This window comes from Candoia aspera, chromosome 4, assembly GCF_035149785.1.
Source record: "Candoia aspera isolate rCanAsp1 chromosome 4, rCanAsp1.hap2, whole genome shotgun sequence".
Lineage (NCBI taxonomy): Eukaryota > Metazoa > Chordata > Lepidosauria > Squamata > Boidae > Candoia > Candoia aspera.
The window spans coordinates 29,743,937-29,762,196 of record NC_086156.1 but is presented as its reverse complement, the minus strand read 5'-3'; the positions used below and the strand labels follow the sequence as shown (position 1 = coordinate 29,762,196).

The following is an 18,260-nucleotide window of genomic DNA, read 5'->3' as shown; positions in this document are numbered from 1 at the left end:
TTGCAAAGTCCTTTGTCATTTTATTTATCTATTTTTTGTAATGATGGAGAACAAGGGTATTTTATTTTATTTTATTTATTACTTCACTTTTATTTTATTTATTTTATTTTCAACCTATCCCTTATTTGGGCTCCATTTTTTTCCTCCCAGCAACAACCCCATGAAGTAGTTTGGCCTGATGAATAGTGATAAATCCGAAATGATTCAGTGAATTCCATGACTGAGCAAAGACTGTCTGATTTTCCAACACTTTTACTCAGGCATCTCCAACCTTTTTTGGCTGGCTGGCACATTGGGAATTTTGACAGCTTATTATGGGCATTTTTATAGACTGATCCACAAAATGGGTGCAGACCAAACAAAACACCTGTTTACCAGAAGGCAACCTTATGACTTTTATTTCCAAAGTTCCTATCACGATCTCAGTTTTGCTCTATTTTTGCTCTATTTTTGAAGCACACTTCCAAATGGAGCATTGGGCTGTAGTCCAATTTTATTTCTAAGATATCCCCCAGGATAAATATTTGTACAGAAGCTTTCTAACTGGTGATTATCAATCAATGTATAATAGTATTAATAATAATGTTAATAATAAATACATACAATAAAATGTAATAATTATTTTAACAATAATAATGTGAATTTAAACTGAAGAAAAGGGATCCATATAATAACTAATCTTTTAAAATAGTATTAAATCTAGACCATACAGAAATATGTTACTGTAACCTGTCATTTTTACAATATTAAATATCAGTGTTGATAATATATATTAAAAAACTCTGGTCCAGGTCTTGTCATCTTCTCAGATTCCTTATACTCCTCCTATGTAAGAATGGAGAATGGATGATGAAGTTGATGGAATTGGCTGAGATAGTGAAACTGACAGCTTTGATTAGAGAAGACACTGATTAACTTTAATGTTACCTGGAAACCCCTTTTGGACTTTTTGCATGAAAGAGAAAAAAATGAAATCATGATATCTGGATTTGATGATTAGATACAATAATGGACATTAGAAATAATGGAAGCTGTGTTTTAAACTTAGAGTAAGAGTTTAATGTAAATGTATACATTTATACCTGTAGCAAAGAAAGTCAGGACTCATTCTTTATCTGTAGCTCCTCTTTTTTCTTTTCCTTTTTCTGCACTTTTGACTTTGCTCTTTTTTTTCCTACTTAGTTTTGCTACTTTACTGGCAAAACTAATTAGGAAACTAATTTCCTAATTAGTTTTGCTAATTTGTTAGCTTTTTTATCTTGAAATTTTAATAAAGTTTAATAATAAAAAAAGATTCCTTACACTCCTCCAGATGAAAAATCCTTCCTGGTCCAAATGCCCAAGGAAAGAGCCAAGCTTTTGCTGCCCTTCTAAAGGCCAACAGAGTTGGGCCAAATGCATGTGGGGAGAGATCACTCCAGAGGGTAGGCACTCAGAAAAGGCATGACTCCTGTGTCCCCCTTCATGCTGCGCCATGGCTCTGGGGCTTGCTGTGCTGTGGCTCTGGGGCTGTTTGCACCCTTGCACACCCTCCCCCACCCAGCAGCAGCCACCCCCAGCCCTGCTGAGCTTTGCTGGCCACTTGCACACCTTTGTATACCCTCCCCAAACCCCTCTGTGCTTGCGCTGTGCCTCACCGGCCACCTGTAAACCCTCATGCACCCTCTCCCAGCCCTGCTGTACCTCGCCAGCCATTGGTTGCAAGGAGGTCCTTGCTTAACAACCCCTGATCCTCACTTAATGATGGCAATAGGACTGCAGGGATTGCCTTCACTAAGCGATGCAGTCACATGATGTCATGCTTTATGATTGCATCGCTTAGTGATGGAAATTCTGGTCCCAAGTACCAATGACTACCTGTACCATATTGTCTGCTTATTAAGGTATTATATTATAATATTGAGATATTACATTAGTGAACTTATTTATTTATTTATTTTTTATCGAATTTCATCACTGCCCATCTCCCTCAAAAGAGAGACTCTGGGCAGTTTACAGTAAAGCTAAAAAAAAGATTAAAATACGTTAAAAACAAGAGGTCTTAAATTATAAATATAAAATAGCATCCAAGGTGGCAATATTAAAAATTCTGATTTAAATTTGTAAGTACACGGGAACCACTTTAAGGCACTAGCTACCCCCAGGATTGACTACCCCCCTTCCTGCCCCAAGCAAGATGGCAGAGCCAGGTCTTTAACCCATTCCAGAAGGCCAGGAGAAGGGGGAAGAGTGTTCCACAGGGCAGGGGCCATGGCAGAGAAGGCCCACTTCCTGTGCCCCGCCAATTGACAGTCTCTCATGGACAGGAGATCTCTGCCTGACAGGGTGGGATGGGTCGATATAATGGGGGTGAGGCGATCCCTCAGATAACCTGGACCCATGCCATGGAGGGCTTTAAAGGTGATAACCAACACCTTGAATTGGACCCGGAAGCAAACTGGCACCCAATGCAGCTCCTGCAGCAAAGGTGTTATGTGCGCCATCCTTGGGGCACCCAAAACTGCTTGTGCAGCTGCATTATGAACCAGCTGTAGCTTCCAGATACTCTTCAAGGGTAGCCCCATGTAGAGTGCATTGCAATAGTCTATATGGGAGATGACTAGGGCATGACTGACTGACTGGAGGGTCTCTCAATCCAGGAAAGGGCATAACTGGAGTACAATGCGAAGTTGAGCAAAGGCCCTCCTGGCCACGACTGCCACCTGCTCTTCAAGCAGGAGTCGTGAGTCCAGGAGGACCCCCAGGTTCCGCACTGGGTCTGTCCGGGGCAGTGGAAACTCATCCAGAACCAAGGATGGTAAGTTCCCGGATACAGAGGAACCCCCAATCCACAGCCACTCTGTCTTACCAGGCTTCAGCTGAAGCCTGTTGTTCCCATCCAGACCCCTACAGCCTCCATGCACCGAGGGTGGCCACAGTTTCACTTACGTCACCTGGGATGAAGATATATAATTGGGTATCATCAGCATATTGACAATACCTCATCCCATGGTGATGGATGATCTCACCCACCAGTTTCATGTAGATGTTAAAGAGGAGTGGAGAGAGTACTGAACACTGTGGCACCCTGCAAAGGAGGGGCTGCGGGCTGGATCTCTCGCTCCCAATCAACACCAACTGGGAGCGGCCCTTGAGGAAGGAGGTGAACCAGCGCAAAACCACGCTGCCCACCCAACTCCCTGAGCCACCCCAAAGGATACCATGGTCGATAGTATCAAAAGCCGCTGAGAGGTCAAGAAGAGCCAGGATGGATGCATTGCCCCCATCCCACTCCCACCAGATCCAGAAGTGCGACCAATGCTGTTTCCGTCCCATATCCGGGGTTGAAACCTGACTGGAATGGGTTGAGATCATCTTTTTCATCCAGAATCCTCTGGAGTTGCAATGCCACCACTTTCTCAACCACCTTCCCTAAAAAAGGGAGGTGGGAGACTGGACAAAAATTGTCCAGCATGGTGGGGTCCAGCGACAGTTTCTTGAGGAGGGGGTGCACCAGTGCCTTCTTAAAGGCAGCTGGAAACACCCACTCCCCCAGGGATGTATTAACCATCGCATGAACCCAACCACATGTCACCTCCCGGGCTGCCTTCACCAGCCATAGCAGATCTAGCATGGAAAACAAACTGGGAAATTTATGAGACCGACTAAAGGAAAGAGAAACAGTCAAATGCAGAAGCTATTTTGGAAAAGTCTGAAAAAGCCTGTGGGAGTTTATTGCTCAGAACTGAGTACAGAGCTCAGTTGCTTCTATCTTTCCTGCCCATCATTCCAAATCAGATACCTTCTTGGTTAAAAAGATTCTCTTCTAAGCCTGGTCGTGCTACTTAGAGTGCCTCTTTCCCAGGAAAGGGGTAGTGATACCTCAGGGTTTCAGAGTTTTATTTGCAATGTTGTAGCATCAGCCTTGCCATTAAAGTGACAGAAATATATTTTCAAAAGTAATCTGCTGTTAACATGCTGTGTCTCATTTGATTTTATCCATTTCTGCTCTATCACATGGGTGAAGACATAAAAGCTAGTACACAAATGAACAGCCTGCAGTCCACATGTGGTGCCAAATCCTTTGTGTGGCTCTTGAACTTGCCCACTGTATCGCTGCAATTAAGTAGGAAAAATATAGAAAATACAGATTGTGGGAAACGTGCATTAAGCCAGCACTAAACTTTGCACACTTAATTTCCATACAAAAATCAACCCTGAACCCTCCCAAGGAACCAAATATTCATGCCTACTCCTTTCAGGTTCATAAAAATACTGTGTCACCAACATACCTTCTGAGGTCTTTGGAGACTTATCCTGGCTGGATGTGCTGTGATTTTCTGTCCCACCTACGTTTCATGTGACAGGAAATGAATGTTATTCTGTGACAGCACCCACCCTTTGGAACTTATTGCCTCTTATTGGAGATCTGGATTGCAATTTCACTCCTTAGCTTCAGGAAGGCATTGGAAACAGAACTATTTTTTAGAAATAATTTTTATTGACAATTTTAATTACAATAGCAAAAGCAAATACAAACTAAACTCCGAAGGAGAAGGAGAAATAGAAAGAAAGAATAAAAAGTTCAAAAAAAGAAAAAGAAAAAAGAAGAAAGTAAGATAAAGAAAAAGAAAAGAAATATATAAAGAAGTGATTTCTGATCTTTATCACAACAAGTATAAATAAAGTTAATACCTCTTCATCTCCCTATAAGGTTACAAACAAATATCTCCTCTCCCCATAACCCATCCCTTATCTATATGCAAATCCATAAATCATCAACTTTTCAGTATTGGTGTCAGCAAAAAGTCCATAAAGGGTTACCAGAGCTTTAGAGAAACATGTCTTATTTTAACCGTGGTCAAACAAACCAACTTTATATTCCTTCCTTTTACTTCTAAGAATCTTGATCTTTAATTCATTCAGATGTTGTTGTAGGACTTGGTCCCTCTTCAATTTTTCTTTTTCCCATTGCAAAAGCTTCTTCAAGGCTTTAGCAAATTTCTTTTGTAGATCCAGTAAAAAGTCCTTACCCAGGTTATCTTTTGGTTTAGCATTTGTATTTCCACTTTGATTTTCAAAGCTTTAACCAACTTCTTTTGTATATTCAGTAGAAAGTCCTTATCTGGGTCGTTCTCTTGGCTTGTTATTTGTGTTTCCACTTCAGCTGCCTTCTCTGTCTTATTATCCACACTTTTTTATATATAATCCAGTATTTCTAGTTCTAGAAATTTATCAAATACTTCTATTTCTGCATCAGGCAAAATTTGTTTCACATCTTTCAATCCTTCATTAACATCTTCTGGACATAGTCTATTCATCATTACTGACATTGTTGACATTGTAGCTACTAACTTCTGACTCCAGTCTTCAAAAATATCCTGGAGTATTTCAAACATTATAATGTTTTGTGTCATTTTGTAAATCCCCATACTAATAAAAAACCAAAGGCAAGCTTACACTCCCCCCCCCCCTTTTCCTTCTCTACCTGGAGGTTTTAGTCCCCTCTAGTATCCAATTTCTGAAATCATAAAGTCTCAAATCTCTGTTATGTCTTAAGATAGACAAAACAATTTGGTTCCAATGAATAGCTGCACAGACCCTTAATTAGTTTATAACTTTTTTAGATCAAAGTCTTTAGCTTTTTGCCCTTTATTTCCAATTTTTTTAAATTCTTAAACTTATGGTTAATTTTTCTTTTGTTCAAGAATGAAGGTAAACTCACCAGGTGGCTTTTCCAACTTGCCGTTCCAAAGGTCTCTAATAGCCTTAAGATAGTTAAACAAGCTGTTTGTGAAAGTGATTAGAAAGTGAAGTTAGTGAACTCTGTCTTTTAAAAGGCTCTGCCACAGTTGTGAGCACAATGGCTTGATCCCTTCATCTCCCGGCGCTCAGACCCATGGGAGACAACTGTCCTATGGTTTCCTCATGAGAAACAGCCATCTGGAGCACATGTGGGTTATCTCCCATCCTCTCCTTGTCCAGAGAGGTTCCTAAGAATATAAGCATATATACATATCCAGAGATATATGTATACATACAGTATAGGGGTACTGTATGTATGAAATAAAATGTCACATATAGTTCAGAAGATCCAACCTGATGGATGAGCAGAGTTCTTAATATTATTGGCATGCTGATATTATTGACTTGTTCATAATGTTTTTTTTAATAGGGGCCTTTATTGTATACCAATCCTATAGTTCTAAAAATTCTACAAGATTTTTATTCTTCTTGAATACCTGATTTGTAGAGAATCTAAACTGAAAAAGTTGGGGTAACTTCATAGCCACCAATTGAAGCTAACACCACAACTGTCTGGAATGCAAAACTGCATTTTAACGTCATGATGAACCAGGAGAAGTGGGCTAATCTGAGTCCTTCAGAATTTTCTCAGCTTCAAAAATATGCAGAATGTAAGTACTTACTTTTATATTTCCATAATTTTATTGTGTCAGAATGAATTATAATCTTATAAAAAAGTAATAGAAAAAAAGTCCAGAGGCTAGATTTAAATTTAAAATCTATGTTCTGCATTCTCTTTTCAAAACGGAAAAATCAAGGCATTTTAAAAAAATGTAATAATTATCAATAATACATAATAAAATTGGTAACTAATTATATTATTGATAATTATTTCATTTTTTAAAATCCCTTGATTTTTCTTTTTTATGAAAAGAGAATGGAGAACATTGATTTTAAATTTGTGGAACTCCTTTGACTGTTAGATCATGATACTCAGTTTAATGGACCTTGATACAACAGACCACATGCAATGGCCCAAATTTCTAAAAAATCTGTGTCATTTGTATACTGATGTACTAATGCCATGAATCACCATGACATTCTTTCGTATTTAACAAACATTATAAGAAGGTCTCGCTGTATGATACATAAATGTGTTCATCTGCTCTAATTCAATCATTCTTTTGCAGCTTCTCAAACATAAATGTATATATACTTTCATTTATTTGTGTAAAAATTACAGTATACCAATATAACAACTGAAAATTGTAACAAATGCTATAAAAATGGTATGCTTCTCTGCTCAGTATTGCTTTCTTGCCAGTTATATTTGCAAATACAACGTATTTGTTGTTGGCATAATGATCTATGGTTGTCACAAGCAATCACTTCCTCATCTTGATGTGATATTGTGTGGTAGAGAATCTCGGGAACATTAGTCTGAACAGATTTTCAGTGGGACCTTTTGATGTGCTTTGACATATTCTGTTAGATATAGTGATTGGCAGATTTGTGTCAGAGAGGTAGTGGCAAGAATTTTGAAGATTGTTTCTATGTGAGTATTTTGTAGAGCTGCTCCAAAATCACTCTAATGAAATAAAAGCAATTCTTTGCTCAAGAGTCATGTTTTATATTTGTGATTTTTTCCCTGTTTAAAAAAAAAAATGAATTTCATCCCACTCTACTTTTACTTTAATTAAAATAACAGTCTTTGAATTGGCAGGTATGATTGTTATAGAAAGGGTTTATTAGAATAGGTGATGAAAGAGAAGTGTGCATTTTTAAAAAAGTGCTTTTATAACTTTAAACAAATCAAAAATTTATTGTGATTTTGAGGAAATACTGTTATAAGTGCAGCTGGATACCATTCCACTCGTTGAGGTGCCCTCACTCTGTGGAAAATAGTATATAGAGTAGATGAAGGGTAGAAACAGTAGAAAAAAGTGTTCAGTTGAAGGAGAAATATGATGTTCATCTTCATTATATTGGAGTCATGAATCCTTTTCACACTTGGCCATTTGATAATGGAACAAAGCTAATTCAAAGTGAGGGCAATATCTTTTTCCTAGTGTCATAGTTTTCCTATTATCATCATATTTATATTTAATCCTTCATTAGGAAGGCACATATTATTCAGATAAAAATAAAATAAAAACATTCAACTGTAAAAAAAGAAAAAAAGGAATACTCTGTTGCCTGTCTGTCTGTCTGTCTTCTGTATGTGACAGCATTAAAAACATAACTCAGATCTAAGATCTAAACAAAGTAAATATATAGTACCAGATTGGAGAAAGTTAGCCAACAAGATAAATAATCATGTAAACATTTCTTCAAAAAATTTTCTTTTCATGCCAAAAATGCATGTAACCATTTGTTGCAACCCTGTTTTAGAGACAGTTTATGAAAAAATGTATGAAATAATTCCCCTTTTTTGGATTATATTGCAGAGTTTAATGGCGCCATTGAGAGATTACTCATAGCTCAGAATGTCTTAATAAAGACCTTGGACTATAGTGTGCATATAATTTATGGCCCTATAAAACAGTCTGTAATACATTAGTAACAAAGTGCTATTAGATTACTTGGCTACTTAATATAGTGTGTGATGGTTACCAAGAGAGTAACAGTTTTAAGACTGTTTATTAAACAAAGACTTCTTAAACCAGATTATTTTCTCTGTTCGCAACAAAGTTGTCAAGGGATAAAATCAAGTTAGGCAAATATAACTGGCACCACATTGGAGTTAGAAAATATTTCAGTCCTACACAAAGCAAAGACCAAGATTAAGAAAACAAATAAGAATAATCTGCTAGGAAAACAAAATGAGGTAACTAGAAATCTACTTGCAAAATAGGTAAAGATAACAAGGACCAGAAACCTGGGAGCTGAAGACTGACACTATTCCCAGACTTATCCAAAGATTTAAAAGTTTGGTCTACCCAAACTAAGGCTCAGTTGTAAATAATTTATCTCAGAGATAGGCATTCCTTTGCCTGAGTATGTTCTCTCGGACCCCTGAGTTCAATGGGATTGACAGATGAGTTAAACAAGGGAGACTTTTTTTTTACCACTGAACCAAGGGATCTTTGGGGCATTTCATGAAGGCTTGCCAGTTAAGACCTTCTAGTTGGCTCAATCTTTATTCTTTCTAGTGTTTCATAGTTTAGTTTTGAACTATTATTGGGAGAGAGGTCCTCTGGGAAAGGCATATCAGCTGAATTTCAATTCAGAATTTAGAACAAATTAAAATATTATGCAGATTGTTTAGGAGTACAGATAATGTACTCTAGAGTAAGTAGGCCTGTTAGAAACTCCTTTCACTTTATGTAACTTGTTCTTTTCAGGATTTCTCTCTGAAATAGTAATTCTAAATTGAAAGGTGATTGGTTGATCCTTCTGCCTTGGTGCCAGAGAAATACTGCATTTATTATTACTTTTAAATAAAAAAAAAGATATAGGAAAGATAAAATACACTGGAAAGCTAATGGAGCCTTTACAATGTATGCTTAACATTAAAAAGATGAAAACAACTTGATATTGAGTAGTATCAAGATCCTGTTTTGGTTTTAAGTGGCAAAGAGGCAGTCTTTTACATTTACCTCTTGAAATATTCAGGGTTGGGTCATGTGGGTGGGATCAGATTTTTTTGTTTGTGTGTGTTTTGTAGGGTAGATTCTGAATGTGGATTGCTTTTTTTGTGTATTTCAAATATGCAATTTCACTATGATACCAACAGTGGGTGTCTTACACCCTTCAAAATCTAGATAGTTCAGAAAGAAGATACAGTTTGTATACTGTAAAAGCAATTTGTAATATCCCACTGGCCTAGTGAGTAAAATTAATGAAACTTCTGTTCTGACCAGCTTCATTACAACTGAGATGTTAACTGAGAATGTTCTGGTGGTATAGTGTGTTAAATTATTTGAGATGAAGGAAAAAATAAATGCTATTTGTTTAGGGTTGTTTCAATAAGTAAAAGACTTCTGTCACTGTTTTTGCAGATTCAACCAAGAAAATTAAGGATGTTTTGGAAGAATTCCATGGCAATGGTGTGCTAGCAAAGTATAATCCTGAAGGGGTAATTTTTCTTTCTTATCTAATTTCTTAAATGATACTGGTTGCTAGAAATTAGTATCTTGCAGTGTGTGGAATGCACTCCATTATTTTTCTGCCTTCTGTAATCATTGGATACATTACTAACATATATAAATAGTTCCTTGCAGATGGTTTTAACCCTCATTTATTCCAATCAAACACCTGTGTGGTGCTCTAGAAGTTACCTGAGTCTTCATTTTTATTCAGATCATTTCACCTTAAGCAAGATTTAGGCAAGCAAATAAGATTGATCAGTATGACATTTTATTTCAACTGACTGCTCATGCTACATTAATACTGGGTGTGGCAATGTGTAGGTGAGACCATCTGTACATAAAATGTCCCAATGATAAGCCTCCTAATTTTCTGGCTTTGTGCTCCGATTACATTATATTGCAGAAATGTTAAGAATATTATTGACATATCTTTAGTGCACTGCAGAAACTGGATGCTTGTACCTATCAAAGTAGTAGCATATTATTCATAGGGCTCAGAAAAAGAAATGGGAATGTTGATTAAGTCAGCCACCATTCTGGGTAAGAAAATTTAACTGCCTGATAGTTCTTTATCCAAGACTGATCAAACAGGAGTCAAATAAAGCTGGTGAAATTATACAGCATCTGAACTGCCATTGTTGCATGGCTGTTTGCTAAAAGTATTTCTTTGCAATTTCATAATAGAGCAACTGGAAACCTTTTTATTGCATGATTTTTTCTAATCTGGTTAGTAATAAAATCAAAATTTCAGCAAAAAGTACTAGTTCTAAGAATAAGGCTGAGAAACTTTAAGACTATATAAATTTATACACATGTACTTTCTTTTCATGCATTCCAGAAGCAAGATATTCTTAAACAAGTAAGCATATCTGGTATATGTGTTGGCTGATATACTTGAACAAGGCTATTAAGTTCTGGAGACTTATTTTATATTTTCTTTTCTTTTCTTTTCACAAATTAACTTTATACTGTATAATACCATCGATTTTTTTTTTTTCTTATTACATGATATCTGTAGGTAAGGTGAAAGTAGACAGTGAAGGAAAAGAGTGAAGGTAAAGAAAAATAGATTTGCTGCTTACTGTACTTTCATAACTTTTACAAAATACATAGTGTGGAGGAAGCATATGATTAAACTTCAAAGATGGCCTGGAAACAACATTCTTTGTACCGTGGTTTGGTTTTGGCTATGGAATCTACAAACGTACTTATGTATGTTGATAAATTGAGCAATCCAGGTTACCTGAGGGACCACCTCACCCCCATTACACCGACCCATCCCACCAGGTCAGGCAGAGAGGGCATGTTACGGACCCTGTCCATGAGAGATTGTTGATTGGCAGGGTCCAGGAAGAGGGCTTCTCTGCCGTAGCCCCATTCTCTGGAATAAGTTACCCCCAGAGGTAAGGCAAGCCCCTATTCTCCTGGCCTTCTGAAAGGGGGTCAAGACTTGGCTGTGCCACCTCGCTTGGGGTGGGAGGGGGGATAATCTGTCATGGGGGTGGTTGGCACCTTGATGAGGCCCTGGGAATTGTATTGAGACTGTGGTCTTACCATCTTGGATGTTATATTTCATATTTTATATCTTAGAGTTTTGTTTATATTTATATTTTTATAATGAATCTGTTTTAATGATATTTTAATTCTTCTGTTGTTTTAATTAGCTTGTAAACCACCCAGAGTTGTTTGTTGAGATGGGAATTTGTTGACATGGGTGGTGAAGAAATGTGATAAATAAATAAATAAATAAATAAATGAAGCCAATTTAGCGGCCTGCCAGAACCACTGAAATGGAGCAGAGCTTATAACACAGCTGAGAAGCTGGCACAGAAAAAAGAAAATTATCTTAGATACCTTCAGTGAGCATGCCAGAGAAACACAGGTTATGGATCTTACACATTCAGCCCTCCCAAACATAAAGAATCACACACTTAGACCGATTAGGTTAAGATAAGTAAAAGAATTCTTACTGACTTTACTGTTGCTTCTGTTACATCCATCTTGATGGAAAAGATGAAGTTCCTTTGTTTTTCTTTTCTTTCTAAATACTTAGTTTGCCCTAAACCATCAGCCCTACAACTGCCAAGAGCTGCGTGGAAGAAAGGGGCAGAATTTTTCATCAAGGCCTGAGCATGTGGCCCTGATTAATGGAGAGCAGAGCAGCATGCTTGCTTCTCCCTGGGTGGAAGAAGGGGAAAGAGAGAAAGAGGAAGTGGGAGTGGCAACAAACAGCCTCATCAGAGTTGCATTGTGGGACAACTCAATTTACATGCTAATTCACATGCTAATGAGGCATGCTGGATTTGCCAGGGCTTCCAACAATAAATCCCTACCATCCACAGGCATATGGCTAGAAATGCCTCTGAAAAATGAAGGAGAAGCAATCTTGCATGCAGGAGACATTAATAATTGGAGAGGCATGAATAGTATTAAGTAGAAAATAAGTGGTGTATTATGGAGATCATCAGCTGCCTAAAGAATTGATAATGACATGAAATGGTAGACCTAAGGCAGATGCTGAAACTACGTGGGAAAAAATTCAGCCAGAGAGAAACATACACAAACTGGTGTTTAAAAAAAAGGGAAAGGGGGGGATTTGAAACCGAGAGAAGGGGAGAACGACAGATGTTATCGCTCTATTTTGGGTATCCACAGTTCTCACATCCTTGTTACAGTGAGTTAGGCCCAGACTGTAGAATGAAAACTAAACTGACCCTCCAAGGAGCTTCCCTTTTTTGCTTAGCTTTAGTCCAGAATGAAGGGAATTAATTTCTATCTTCTTCAAGTTTCTGCCCATCCAGGCTCCTCAGGCTCTAGAAAGAGAAAATAATGCCTAATAGAGTAATAAGATATACATTGTATTACAAAGGTAACCAGTTATGCTGAAATGCTGTTGTCAAAATACTAAAAAATCCTACAAATAACGTATTACATAATATTACATAAAGTAATTTTAATGGATAAATTATCCATGGATTTCCAAGGCTTAAGAACTCTTCCTCCAGAGAGAAACAGAGGTAATGATGAAAACTTATATATCTCTTCGAGAAGGGGATATTTAGGAGAGCCAAATTAAAATACAGTCACAAGCTGTCATTAAGAATAGATATGTTTCTATGAGCTTATTTACTGTATGTTTTAACCTTGCTTTGTGTCTCCATGTTTTTGGATGAACAAAGTGTGGCTTTTCTGATGTTGAATTACAGCTTCCTTCGTCCCTGATTATTGATCAGATTATCTAGGGCTAGTGGAAATCATCATCCGGAGAGCCAAATTTAGTCATTTTAATAAAGCAGCTTATGCATTCTAAAAGTCATTGACTTACCAACTTTATATATACTTATCCATATTCTGCAGAATTGAAGAACAAATGCAAAACATGATTTTTTTCAGCTGGTGTAACTGTTATAACATATTGAGTTTGTATGAATCATTCACTTCCATTTCATATATGATTATGGTAGTTATGCACCTGTCAAATTAATACAGCAAATGAATCTTCCTTTCCTTTCCTTTTAATCAGAGAAAGAATACTCATCTCACTATTTGTAGCTATTTGGGTGTATGCCTTTAAATATAATTTTACTTTATTTACCATAACAGGCAGAAAAAGAGGGATAAGCAAGTACAGATGCTATTGTTATGCACTTCGTTCTTTTACAAATGAGTTTTTCTTGAGCATTCTGATTAATGTTACAGTATTAAACTAAAAGTGTTTATATAAAACATCTTCATATTTTCTCTAACTGTATCATTCTGAAAGCTAAGCATAAAGTGCTGTGTATTCAACATAGGGGTAGATCAAGATTCCTTTAAATCAAACTCATATTGTGACTTCACAGATATGTTGATATAGTCATCCTGGCAGCATGGTGGTTTGTCATGGCCAGGCACAGACTAGCAATTTTTTTGGTAATCTTCCACCCTAGTATGAAACAGACTCAATCCTTCTTAGCTTTTGGGAACAGCCAAAGTCAGCTAGATGCTGCAGCCTACAATTACATGTGCAACGTAGGCATCTAATGTATTTCCCCTTTCAGTTTATTTACATTATATAGAAAATGATATGTTGAAAGTTGTGTTGGAGTATGTTGATGTACATATATGTTTCTCTGTATAAATGATTTAAGAAGATGCTTTGCTTGCCAGGAGGGAAGTGCCCCTCTGGATCTGCTCTTCAGAGCTACTGAACAGCTGAGACTGCTTTATGGCTTTAAGTAACAGGTTCAGAGGAGCCAATACCATGTTGAATGATTTGTTCAGGAATTTATCCGGATAGCAGTAATTGGTTGTAGAGATACAGTTTGACTGTGTTTGCTTTGTTCTATTTAGTTGTGAATAAATTGTGTTTTCTGTTTAGCATGGATGAGGCATTATAGTCATTTGCTGTCTCCCAGATTTGGAGAGAAATGTGACATTACGTTTGAGTTGATATTTTCACTATGTACAGTTTTATTTTTATTTTATTTTATTTTATTTTATTTTATTTTATTTTATTTTATTTTATTTTATTTTATTTTTATTTTTATTTTTATTATTTTATTTTATTTTATATATTATATTATATTATATTATATTATATTATATTATATTATATTATATTATATTATATTATATTATATTATATTATATTATATTATATTATATTATATTTATTTTTTTATTTTATTTTACCTTCCAAGGTCGGTAAAATGAGTACCCAGCTTGTTGGGGAAGGTGATGACTGGGGAAGGCAGTGGCAAACCACCCTGCTTTAGTCTGCCAAGAAAACATCGCGAAAGCGGTGTCCCCCCAAAGGGTCAGACATGACTCAGTGCTTGCACAGGGGACCTTTCACCTTTCATGCAGCTGAACCAGGATATATGTACACATAAGTGTGACTTCAAACAGGCTGGGAACTAACTAGCATGAAAATATTACAGGTGTTTAAGGGAGAAAAAAGGATAATTTGAAATCCTGTAATATCTCAAAAATATGTTAAATGTTTCTGTTTTCCTATATGTAAAATTTTATCCTGAATCCCCAGGCATACTTTTCTCTCTGTCTTTGTAGACAATTGATTTAGAAGGTTTCAAGTTATTTATGAAGACTTTTCTCGAGGTCGATTTACCAGATGAATTTTGTGAACATCTCTTTGTATCTTTTGGAAACAAAGCTCCTCATAGCAGCCCTTTGGTAAAGAATAAACCTCTGTTCCTTCCAGGAGGTGAGTAGCTGGTTAAAAGGAATTTGATTGCCTTGAATGGGCCTACCGCTTGTGCTGGGACTTAATTAAAAGTCTTTAATGATCCTTAATGTCCTTCCATTCTTTTTTAATGATTTAAAGTTTTGGTAGTGGAAGCAGGAGAAAAATAGCACTTTTAGGAGAGGGAAGGAAACTGGGTATAAATTATCAAGTCTAGAGACAAATATCACAGGGATATTTGAATAGAGAAAAAGTTGGCAAGCAGAAAGATTCACAGGCTCAGCTCTATTAATTTTTCCAGATCTCTCCTTTCAAAGTAACTTTTCAAGTGAAAACAGACCATCAGGTTCTTTCACGCATGTGTGTGTAAGTTTTAAGTTGATCTTTAGATGTCTTTTGAACAACCTTTTTATAAACTGTGGTTGTTAATCCCTATGCATTTCTCACTTGTTCTAATATTCATAGGACACCATGATTTCATGGACAGAACTCTACATTTTTCATTGAATAATGTATTGCTAAGTTGTTATTTAGCCCATTCTTCTTCAACCAGCATCTAAATGACTAAAATCTTATTCTCATTCAGAGCCCATTAAAACAACTAGAATCAAATTGCATTTAGCTTGATGCCTTAGTTTTTACAAATATAATTATCACATTAACCTTTGATCATAGTGGGGATTACCACGTTTGGATTGGTTCCTCAGAGTAAAGCAAGAAGCTGTGCTTAAACAAAACTTGCTACGGTGCTGGCTGTTTTGAGGCATATCTTTAAACCTGTTACTATGTTTTGGACTATGAAGGTTTTTTATAATATAAAAGGGTAGAAGAAGAATAAACTACATGAGAATGAAAGCATCTTATAAAAATCACTGAAAAATTATCCTTAGAATAAAATAAATAATAATTATTAAAGATATGGTGCTATTATTTCTTTATCTAGAAATTCACACTGAAGTGATCAAACCTTTGTGCTAAGCAAAACATTTTATGAACCTGGATGTTAAAGTAGCATCAGTATGCAAGCAGAAAATGTTGCCGTATACAATGAAAACGTTGTATGGTGCTTTTTATATTGGTCCTAAAAGGAAATAATAGAGGTATAAACAAATTTAAACTTCAGTTATAAATACGGTCAGTATCTAAGACCATTGGATACAGTGGTACTTACACCCCTAGTAATTAAACATGCATAGAATTGCCTAATTAATCAGCCTGGATTATCCTTTGTGCAAAGTGATGTCTGTTTCCTCCATTGCTACAGTGACAAAGAGGCTGTTCTGTCAGAAATCAGAAGTACAGGCAGGTCAGATGTTTCAAATGTTTTGTTTCTTGTTACAGAAGTAAATAGCATGAATATTATTTCAGGTTTGCGAATTGCTAAAAGCATAACTACACATCCTCAACATCTTTCCACAATGCACATACCAGAAGTAATCCAGTTGAAAGATATTGTTTGTTATCTTTCCCTTCTTGAAAGAGGAAGACCTGAAGACAAACTAGAATGTATGTATTTCATGTAAAGCAAGTCCATATTGTTTGCTTCCAGTCACTTTCAGTTCATTCATATATGTATTTCATCATTATAAATTTGACAATTAAAATATGTTTTAGACATTATGCGATATGGAGAGTATAATACTATAAATATCTACTCAGAATTAAATTCCACTGAGTTCAGTGGGTCTGTCTTCTAGATTATGATATTGTATCCTTAATAATGCATAACTTCTATGCAAGGAATAAATTTATTGTATTCAACTTCTCTTTAGCTTTGACTATCAAATTACTTGAATGCCTCTTTGCTGATTGTCATGATTGTTTTGTAGTATAAAAAACTTTTGTGAGATTTGTCAGTGACTTATAACTTCAACTAACACAGATTCTCAAGTATTCTGAATTGCCCTTGATTTACTACAGACCTAGGAAAGATGGTCATTGTAATTAATATTTGTTATTATTCTAGGGTATAGAATATTCTGAAACATATATTTTCATTTTTCACTGAAAATTCAAATTTTGGAATATTAAGTTTTTCTGGTTGCTTTCAAAATACAGCATCAATGTCTGTGTCTGGGCACAATTATGATACCTGGGCTACTTATTATCTAATGCTGATGCATTTTCTCTTCCACACAGTAAAATAGAAATAATGCAAATTCAATCAAAGCCCCAAGAAACTAGTAACGGTGTTATGTTATTGATTCAATATATTGTTTAGAAGAGAGAAAATGAATTATGGAGACTGACAGCTTTCCAGAGCAAACACAATCCATGAAATGCATTCAGTACTTTGGGCTTAATCAAGGAACTATTTGTTTACTTATTTATTATTAAAATATTTAAATCGCCACCCATCTTGTAGAACAGAACTCTGGGCAGCTCACAATAATATCACAAACAAGGAAACCAAGAAAAACCAGGCACATTTTCATCCACTCATCTATGCAGTATTAAGCAGTATGGTGGTCCCATTTACAATAAGATATGAGTATCTACATATATCTCTTCCATTAAATCTAGTAAGAGTTTAAACATATAATGCTACCAAAATTGCACCCATTCACTGTATTGTAAATTTAAAAATGCATAACGCTGCTAGATTTGTCTAGATTCTACGTAAAATATTGAAGTGTAGACAAATTACGTTGCCAAAAAAGCTGCCTCTTGTCAAGGCCATAGTTTCTCCAGTCATAATATATGGTTGTGAGAGCTGGACCATTAGAAGGGCTGCGAAAAGAAAGATTGATGACTTTGAACTGTGGTGCTGGAGAAAATTGTTGAGAGTACCTTGGACAGCAAGAACAAATTGTTCAATACCTGAAGTAAATCCAGACAGCTCACTGGAAGCATTAATAATGATGCTAATGCTTAAATATTTTGGACACCCAACATAGAAGCAAGAGTCTTTGGAGAAGACTCTGACATTTGGAAAAATCCAAAGCAAAGAAAAAGAGCCCCACAGAAGGCAAGATGTCATGATACTTCTGCTTCAAAGAAGCAGTTATTGACAGACCATCCTGGCAAACGTGGCTTATTGGGTCAGAAAGAATCAGAACAACTGAACAACAGCAACAAGATGTGTCCCATTCACTTAGTTCTGAAAGGCATAACCTTTCCAAGACTTCATTGTACACTGAAGCAGCAACATACAATATTAATAACTATTTCTGCAAAGATATAGACAGTAGGCTCTATCTGCTGGATATTCATGTTCATTGCAAGTTGAGAGATCAAATCTCAGGCAGTTTATTTTCTGA

The 18,260-nt window shown here is 36.2% G+C and overlaps 1 protein-coding gene across 8 annotated transcripts in view; it reads left to right on the top strand.

Annotated features, from left to right (window-relative positions):
- The first annotated feature begins 6,296 nt into the window (after positions 1–6,296).
- Positions 6,297–18,260, top strand: part of DGKB (diacylglycerol kinase beta) — a 249,659-nt gene continuing 237,695 nt past the window's right edge. For 3 of the 8 annotated variants that reach the window (XM_063303709.1, XM_063303707.1, XM_063303711.1), the window contains exons 1-5: positions 6,297–6,395; positions 9,726–9,802; positions 10,654–10,674; positions 14,868–15,021; positions 16,369–16,506. In XM_063303709.1, coding sequence (XP_063159779.1) covers positions 6,326–6,395; positions 9,726–9,802; positions 10,654–10,674; positions 14,868–15,021; positions 16,369–16,506 — 460 coding nt within the window. In that variant the 5' untranslated portion in view covers positions 6,297–6,325. Of the gene's footprint in view, positions 6,396–9,725; positions 9,803–10,653; positions 10,675–14,867; positions 15,022–16,368; positions 16,507–18,260 lie in introns of those variants that run through there. The other 5 variants (XM_063303710.1, XM_063303708.1, XM_063303712.1 and 2 more) reach the window with 3 other exon arrangements.